The 9,101-nt window shown below is 36.6% G+C and overlaps 1 protein-coding gene and 1 pseudogene across 2 annotated transcripts; both read left to right on the top strand.

The window, feature by feature from the left end:
- Nucleotides 1–3,273: 3,273 nt before the first annotated feature.
- Nucleotides 3,274–6,950, top strand: SCO1 (Translation elongation factor EFG/EF2 protein). The gene is made up of 4 exons (XM_039036209.2): nucleotides 3,274–3,661; nucleotides 4,184–5,598; nucleotides 5,721–6,233; nucleotides 6,358–6,950. Exons 1-4 carry the CDS (start codon nucleotides 3,427–3,429, stop codon nucleotides 6,523–6,525), a joined length of 2,331 nt encoding a protein of 776 aa, XP_038892137.1. The 5' UTR covers nucleotides 3,274–3,426; the 3' UTR covers nucleotides 6,526–6,950.
- Nucleotides 6,606–7,994, top strand: LOC120081011 (vacuolar-processing enzyme-like; annotated as a pseudogene). Its single transcript, XR_016530479.1, has 4 exons — nucleotides 6,606–6,669; nucleotides 7,025–7,087; nucleotides 7,174–7,333; nucleotides 7,637–7,994. The product of XR_016530479.1 is annotated as a vacuolar-processing enzyme-like (transcript).
- The last annotated feature ends 1,107 nt before the right edge of the window (nucleotides 7,995–9,101 follow it).

Genomic DNA, 9,101 nt, shown 5'->3' with positions numbered 1-9,101 from the left:
CTACAATTGTAAGTAAAAATTATGGTCCCATTTGATAATCATCTTGTTTTGATTTTTGGTTTTTGAAAATTAAGTTTATAGACACTACTCCCCCTTCCAAATTTCTTTCTTTGTTATCTACTTTTTACCGATAGTTTAAAAAACCAAGCTAAATTTTGAAAACTAAAAAAATGAGCTTTAAAAACTTGTTTTTGTTTTTGAAATTTGGTTAAGAATTCAACCATTGTACCTAAGAAAGATGCAAACCATTGTAAAAAATGAGAGGAAATATACTTACTTTTCAAAAACGAAATAGTCACCAAACAGACCTATATAAAATTATGTTGCTGAATAATTTTTGTTTTTGAGTATATTTGGTTGATGAGTTTTCTCAAGGTATGATTTAAGATTTGACCATTTTAGGAGCTAAAAATATAGTTTGGTGACTTCAACCTTGCTCTCGTATAAGAAGATAGAAGTGTTGTGACTTAAGATTGCTAGTGTGGCCTTGGTCTAAAGAGGTAGTGTTCTCCTATAGATTGTGGTAAAATTAAAATCATGGCATAAAGTGATACACTTGTTGAACATGCCATTGTTAAACAATAGCAACAGTTAGATTATATAATATTACATTTAACCTTTATTCTTAAGTTTAAGTTTTTTGGTCAATTGGTGATTTAAAAACAATGATGCTAATGCCTTAATCACACACATTAAAGAATGATCAAACCTAGATCGTTAAATTTCATTCTAACAAATTCATTTGGGTGATAATTCAAAATTTAGAAAAAGATTTTTCTCAACTAAGCTCTAAATTCTCTCAGTCAAATAGAAAATAGGAAAATTGACCTATGGGTTGATAACCTGTAAAAATACAAGTCATTATTCTCTTAAAGTTGAAATAAATAGAATCTTTAGTGATATAAATGCACTCATTATGAAATAAAAATGCATGAAATTTCATACATGTAGTAAACTCATACAAAAGTATCATTTTAAGTAAAAAGCTGCTTCACTAATGCATTTCAACGTAGGAATCAAAGAAATTTACTAAGTGTTGCAACCAAGGGCAACGCAAGGGGTATGCGTCCGAGAATATTCGACACATGAAGGATACATTAGCTCGTGCATTTCCTGTCAAATCACCACTTACAGGCATGAGCATCTAACTGTGGTATCTGAACATTTTAGAAGTGGCTGACGGCTGTTCCAAGGTATGGAATTTAATGCAAGTCCAATCACTAAGTTGTTGAGATTTGCCTATATAAGGAAAAGCCGCCTTAATCAAAGTTAGACCTTTTAGAGCCAGACAGTTAGAAATTTTCTTCAGCACCAGTAGATAGACTTTGTTGTTTGCAAGCAAGAAGTAGGAGGGAAGACACCATTTCACCGTTGATCAAGAGGTGTTGTTGAAGAGAAGCTTGAGAGATATCATCTTCAACTCCTTTACCACGTTGGTTGTAGCAAGCATTAAAAAAAATAAAAATAAAATAAAACCAAAGAGGACAAGAGATTGAACTCTGCAGCTTGACTTCTACTTTTCACACTTCACTTCCATTCACTATTTCATTTTATTAAGCTGCGATTGTTTGTATAAATACTGGTTATCTTTAATTCAATCTTATCTTCGGCCATTTATCACTTCTCCATTTGTTTACCTTTGAAATTGTGTGTGTTTGTGAATTTTCTGACTTAATGAGAGCATGAAATCTGTTGCTTAAGTCTTCCTGATCAGTTGATTAAAGTGATAAGTAGTTAAGTATCTCGAGAGAGCAATTTAACTATTGAACGCATTAAATCGGAGTGTGAAGCAAGTCTAGAAATAGAGTTGCTAGTGTCTTTGCATGTTCTTTATGATCAATGCATGCACCTTAGAGATAGGATTACATGTGGCTTTCGTATTGAGAGATGTTGAATTTGGCGTAAACTAAAGAATAGAGTTTCCAACGCATACACATACATTTAGAGTGTAAACAAGCATTTTTATCATCTTCATTCCGCTCATATAAGCTCGCTGAACTTGCTAGAAATCAACGCATGCAACTTACACTTAGAACCACGTCATCCATAAATCCCTTTTTCCCTCTGAACTTCTATTTTTTCTTGCATGCGTGCCATTAGCTTAGTGTAAATAACCAACAGTTCTTAAATTAATTAGGAAACCTCTGCATTAGATCCAAAAACAAGGTCTGCGTTAGAGTATTCTAGAGCCCCTGCATTCGACCCTAGACTCACCAAGAAACTTAAGTTAGATTTATACTTGGGTCTGACTTAAGAGAACTTGTATGCATTCACAAGGTGTGCATGCATTCACTACCAACACATCACCTGATTTTCTTACAAAGAGAGAAATCACTCTTTCATCCATCTTCATTCATTATAGTCATTCATCACCAATTTTCTTCATCATTTTAAGCACGCTTAGAATCAAAATCACAGGGCGAACATGAGTCTACTAGTTATAGCAAGAATCAAGGCTACACTTAATTATCAAATTTGCTTATTCGCTATTATCTCATTGTTGAAATTAAGAGATGACTCATAGGTTAACTTAGTCTAACATGTTTCATTGTAGACTTAAACAAGACAGGTTGAGTTAAGCCTAAAGATGATTTATTTGTGTCGGTAAATTTTAACTCTACATAATTGTTACTTTTTTGTTTTAGAATATAACATTATATGGGCCGACGATTCAAATCTGTGGCAAATTTGGTTTTTTAAGTATTAATTAGAAAAAAGGTTAAAAATCATTTTTGGCCCCTAAACTTTCATAGCAGTGACAATTTAGTCTCTGAACTTTGGTTTGTAATAATTTAATCTCTATACTTTCAATTTTGTACAATTTAGTTCCTGAACTTTCCATGTAACAATTTAATTCTTGTTCTTTAGAATTTGTAACAAATTTAGTACTATTGTAGAAATTAGTATTAAGATTTAATGAAATTTTTGCATAATTAAATCAATAAACTAAAAGACTCAGTATTTTAAAAAAATACAAAGTCTACATCATAAAACAATTAAAATTGATATCTAATTTTGATCATTTTTTTTCACGTTAGGGACTACATTATTACAAATTTGAAAATACAAAGACTAAATTACTATATACTAAAGTTTAAGAACTAAATTATTATAAACTAAAGTTTAGGGACTAAAATTGTTACTTTTATAAAAGTTTAGAGACTCGAATGTGTTTTTTTTTTTTTTTTTTTTTTTTTTAAATAATTACCTCAAGAAAAGGGAAAAAGAAACAAAAAACACAAGGCTAATAAAGAAAAATGAAATTATTAGTTAGGGCAATTAGGTTACTATTGTGTTTGTAGAGGGCTGTTTGTGGAAAACAATTTTCGAGGAAGAAGAAATAGGAGAGACGTTATCTAATATATCTACGGCTTGTAATCCGAAGCAGACTCGAAATCTCCATTTCCGAGAGCAGGGAAGAAGACGATGATGGCGGCAGAGTCAGTGAGATTAGCTTCTTCCGTTTGCAGTTTCAATGGCTCTCAGCGTTGGCCTGCAACGCCTCTCACTCGAACTCACTTCCTCCTTCGTTCTTCTCGACCTTCCCGCTCCCAATTCTTTGGTACCAACCTTCGTTTCAGTTCATCAGCTTCTTCTAAGCTTTGTAATTCACGTCAACAGAACAGACGCAATCTCTCTGTCTTTGCCATGGCTGCCGAAGGTATTCTTTCTTGTCTTTCTATCTCAAATTTTCATTTTTAAGATGGGGTTTCGGAGTACTTCTATGCCAGAGTTTTGAATTCGTGAAGCTCCATAGCTATTGAATGAATTGTTTGCTTGCTTGTTCGTTCTCAACATTCTTTAAATTTTAATTTGAGTAGCTAATGAATGTGCGTTATTGTTAATACCCCTTTGATACCTTAAATTATTAGATCCCATGTGTTCTGAAGTATTAGAACTATATGACGACTCTTGGCTATTGGTTTCAGTTCTAGTTTTTCATTTCCTGCAGGGGAGAGTTTTGTAATGATCCTTGTTTCTTTAATAACATTTATGAAATCTTGTTGATTTTTTTTTGTTTGTTTGTTTTGTGGTCTTGGTTACGGCCTTACTGAAGTTGTGCAACTGCTGAATTTTTCTAGTTTGATGCTTTTCTAAGACAAAAGTCTACCTTTTTCACTAATGCAAGTTATCAAAGAAACTACTCAATAGGGATGTGCTTGTTTTCATCTTTTGTTTGCAGATGGGAAGCGTACAGTTCCACTTGAAGATTACAGGAATATCGGAATCATGGCTCACATTGATGCCGGTAAGACGACTACAACTGAACGTATTCTATACTACACAGGAAGAAACTACAAGATAGGGGAAGTACACGAGGGAGCAGCTACAATGGATTGGATGGAGCAAGAAAAAGAAAGGGGAATTACCATTACTTCCGCTGCAACTACCACATTTTGGAATAAACACCGTATAAATATTATCGATACTCCAGGTCATGTCGATTTTACCCTTGAGGTGGAGCGGGCACTTAGAGTACTGGATGGAGCGATATGCCTATTTGACAGTGTTGCTGGAGTTGAACCACAGTCGGAAACTGTTTGGAGGCAGGCTGATAAGTATGGTGTGCCAAGGATTTGCTTCATCAACAAAATGGATCGCCTTGGAGCGAACTTTTTCCGAACAAGAGACATGATTGTGACGAACTTGGGCGCTAAGCCGCTTGTTCTTCAATTACCAATTGGCTCTGAAGATAACTTTAAGGGTGTTGTTGATCTTGTGAGGATGAAAGCTATAGTTTGGTCAGGAGAAGAGTTGGGTGCAAAGTTTCAGTATGAAGATATTCCAGAAGACCTTGTGGATCTTGCTCAAGACTATCGATCACAGATGATTGAGACTGTTGTTGAGTTGGATGATCAAGCTATGGAGAACTATTTGGAAGGGATCGAACCTGATGAGTCCACCATTAAGAAGCTTATTCGGAAGGGAACAATATCTGCTTGTTTTGTTCCAGTACTGTGTGGCTCGGCTTTTAAAAACAAAGGGGTCCAGCCATTACTTGATGCTGTTGTAGACTATTTACCTTCACCAATCGACTTGCCGCCCATGAAGGGAACTGACCCTGAGAACCCAGAACTGATTGTTGAAAGGGCTGCCAATGATGACGAACCATTTTCTGGACTAGCTTTCAAGATCATGAGTGATCCTTTTGTTGGATCACTGACATTTGTGAGAGTATACGCTGGTAAACTTTCTGCAGGATCCTATGTATTGAACTCAAACAAAGGAAAAAAAGAGAGAATTGGTAGACTTCTAGAAATGCATGCAAACAGCAGAGAGGATGTAAAGGTAGCCCTTGCTGGGGATATTGTCGCTCTAGCTGGTCTTAAAGATACCATTACTGGTGAAACCTTGTGTGACCCAGATCATCCTATTGTACTTGAACGGATGGACTTCCCTGATCCTGTGATTAAGGTCGCAATCGAGCCCAAAACCAAAGCTGATGTTGATAAGATGGCAACTGGTTTAATCAAGTTGGCTCAAGAAGACCCATCATTTCACTTCTCCCGTGATGAAGAGATAAACCAAACTGTGATTGAAGGCATGGGAGAGTTGCATCTTGAAATCATTGTTGACAGGCTTAAGAGGGAATTCAAGGTTTGTATATGTTGCTTGACATTTTACTCTGAAGTATGTAAATCTTTATTGCTTAAACCTCCATTTTTGTTAAAGCTAAGCTAACAATAGAATTGGATGATTTGATTGCTTGGTTTAAACAGGTTGAAGCTAATGTCGGTGCGCCACAAGTTAACTACCGAGAAAGTATTTCGAAAGTGTCAGAAGTAAAGTATGTGCACAAGAAACAGTCAGGTGGTCAAGGACAGTTTGCTGATATTACAGTGCGGTTCGAACCCATGGAGGCAGGCAGTGGATATGAATTCAAAAGTGAAATCAAGGGTGGAGCAGTGCCAAAAGAATACATTCCGGGGGTGGTCAAGGGATTGGAAGAGTGTATGAGCAATGGTGTTCTTGCTGGCTTTCCTGTGGTTGATGTTCGTGCCGTGCTAGTTGATGGTACGTACCACGATGTAGATTCAAGTGTCTTGGCCTTTCAACTTGCAGCTAGGGGAGCTTTCAGAGAAGGAATGAGGAAAGCAGGTCCTAGAATGCTCGAACCGATCATGAAAGTCGAAGTTGTCACCCCCGAGGAACATCTCGGAGACGTAATTGGAGATCTCAACTCCAGGAGAGGCCAGATCAATAGCTTTGGTGACAAGCCCGGTGGTCTGAAGGTATGCCATAAACCTAAATGCCTTCACACCACATAAAATTCACGATAACTGCACACATTCATTCTCGTTAATGAATTGTACGTTCAGTAGTGCATATTATCAACGAAGTTTCGAACGAATGCAGGTTGTGGATGCGCTGGTTCCTTTAGCTGAGATGTTTCAATACGTGAGTACGCTGAGGGGGATGACAAAAGGCAGAGCTTCATACACAATGCAATTAGCCAAGTTTGATGTTGTCCCTCAGCACATTCAAAATGAGCTTGCTGCCAAAGAGCAAGAAGTTGCTGCTTGATTTTGGTTTCTGTTTGGAAACAACCTGCGATTCATTGTCTGTTGGAAAGAGGGATTCACGTTCTATTGTTAATTTATGCCATGTTTGTGCAAGGATTGCTGTTCCTGCAAGATTTGAAGAGGAGAGAGGGATTCGTGTTCTATTGTTAATTTATGCCATGTTTGTGCAAGGATTGCTGTTCCTGCAGGATTTGAAGAGCGACCTCTCTTACTAGCCCTCCTACCAAGGTGTAATTATTCAAATAGTTGGCTGTCGGATGTTAAATTCGACCCAAATGCAAACAATTTTGAATGTATAATCAATGTCTTCATAAGGAAGCCAGAATATTCATTTAGATCCTTGAAAGTTTTACTATAGATCACTGTTCTTTGATCTTTGAAGGAGTAATTCGTAATAAAAAAAACAACATTTTCAAGAGTATAAAACGGTTTTCTTTATTCTGAAAAGTACAGAATGGAAAGATAATTTCACTCCTTGTGGTGGTGAGATGATCAAAAAGTGGTTACCAGATGGGCAGTTCTTGTAGCTGGTTCTTCAGGGTTTTGGGAATTACAGGCATCAGGTATTCGGAATTTGAAATTAAGTTCTGTAAATTAGAATTTGAAATTGATTGAAATTTGGGGTGTTTTTTGATTTTTGGGGGAATAGGCCATCTGCCATGCTTATCAACTGCTGAACAAAGGAGGAATGAAGGATTAAAATATTGTGGTGTTTATGTAATGATGATATAGCCACAAATGTGCTGAATCCAAGGCCTGGAATCATCATCAACCACCCACAAGGAGATGTTTATCCAGGTGTCCTCAAGGTACGTGTTAGATGATATGATATTAAATTTGCTTCCATCAACTTTAGTTTTTGGGTCATTCTGTGGTTTAAGAGTACATTTAGGAATTTTAATTCAATAGAAAAAGTAGCCACAAAAGTTTATAAGCCAGACTGGATAAGAAATTCATGGAAATGAACTGATGAGCTAAAGAAATGGTTAGATAAAGAAGTCCAACAAGCAAAAGTAAATGTTGGTAAAACTTGGACTTCTCTGTTAAGATATCATGTTAATTGGCAACTAAACCTAACAGCTTAATTTGTTTATATTCTTTATACTGTATAGGATTACACTGGGGAGCATGTGACTGCTCAGAATCAGTATGCTGTGTTTCTGGGAAATAAACCTGCTGTTAATGGAGGGAGTGGGAAAGTTGTGGACAGCAAACCAAATGACAGGATTTTTGTTTACCATTCTTTCTGATCATGGAGGCCCTGGAGTATTTGGGTTGTTTTAAAAGATAAGACTAATTCAACTGATTTCTTTTGAATTTTGTTTTACTAAGCTAGTGTATATACTCTTTCCCAGGCATGCCCAACTTGCCTTTTGTCTATGCCATGGACTTTATTGAAATTTTAAAGAAGAAACATGCTGCTAGAGAGAGAGATCAAATTTCTAAGCACTGTGAAAAGCTTTTGTGTAATATTAGATGGTGTATACATTTTTGCAGGTTATCTATGTAGAAGCATGTGAGAATGGGAGTATTTTCGAGGGCATAATGCCAAAGGATCTGAATATATATGTGTTAGGTCACTGCTTCCCTGCATTCAGTAAAATCCAACAACACAACAACACAAGACAAGATGTATATATTGATATCACTGATAAAGAAAGGTTGCCATTACAATGTCCAAAAGAAGTAATACGTACTAAGCAACAAACTGATAAAGAGAAATAACATGTAAAGAAAAGTACACAAAACTAGCACATTTGAGAGAGTGGATGATCCTCTTCTTAAAAGCTAATCCGGCCTTTACTCAAAATGTTCTTAGTGTAATTCCTCTTCTACCCTTCCTCTTATAAGTGTGAATAATTGGGGGTTTAACAACACCATCCACCTTCAATTGTACCTTGCCCTCAAGGTGGAATTGGGGAAACTGTTCAGTCATCAAATAAACCAACTCTCATATAGCCTCACTCTCTGGCAAGCTTTTCCATTTCACCAACTACTCTTTCATAGCTAACTCCCCATTCCAATGAATCCCTAAAATAGCATCAGGCATCACCTGTAATTCAAACTCCTTTGTCAAAGTTTTGTTGAACTTGAGTCGATTGCCCCAATTTCTTTTTCAACTGAGAAATGTGGAATATGTTGTGTATAATGGCTTCAGGAGGAAGGTCTAGCTTGTAGGTCACTTTCCCAATTCGTTCCATGATTTTATATGGACCATAGTATTTAGGAGCCAACTTCTCACACATTTTTCTAGCTAGGGACCATCGTCTACAAGGATGGAGTTTCAGGAATATCTTATCCCCTACCTCAAAATGTAATTCCCTTCGTGTAGATCAACATGCTTTTTCATACGACTTTGAGCAATTACTAAATGTTCTTTTAAAGCGTTCAGGGCAGTGTCTCTGGCCATCAATTGTTGTTCCACCATTTGTTGTTTTCTTTTTCCCATACGACACTAAAGGTGGAGGTCTCCTACCAAAGACTACTTGATCAGGTGTTGTCTTAATTGATGTATGGAATGTGGTGTTGTACCAAATCTCAGCCCAAGGAATCCTCTTACTCCATTTAGAAGGTTGC

Source organism: Benincasa hispida, chromosome 7 (genome assembly GCF_027475165.1).
Source record: "Benincasa hispida cultivar pf3 chromosome 7, pf3_genome.v1.1, whole genome shotgun sequence".
Classification (NCBI taxonomy): Eukaryota; Viridiplantae; Streptophyta; class Magnoliopsida; order Cucurbitales; family Cucurbitaceae; genus Benincasa; species Benincasa hispida.
The sequence above is the reverse complement of the archived record's forward strand: the minus strand, read 5'-3'. Positions and strand labels throughout refer to the sequence as shown.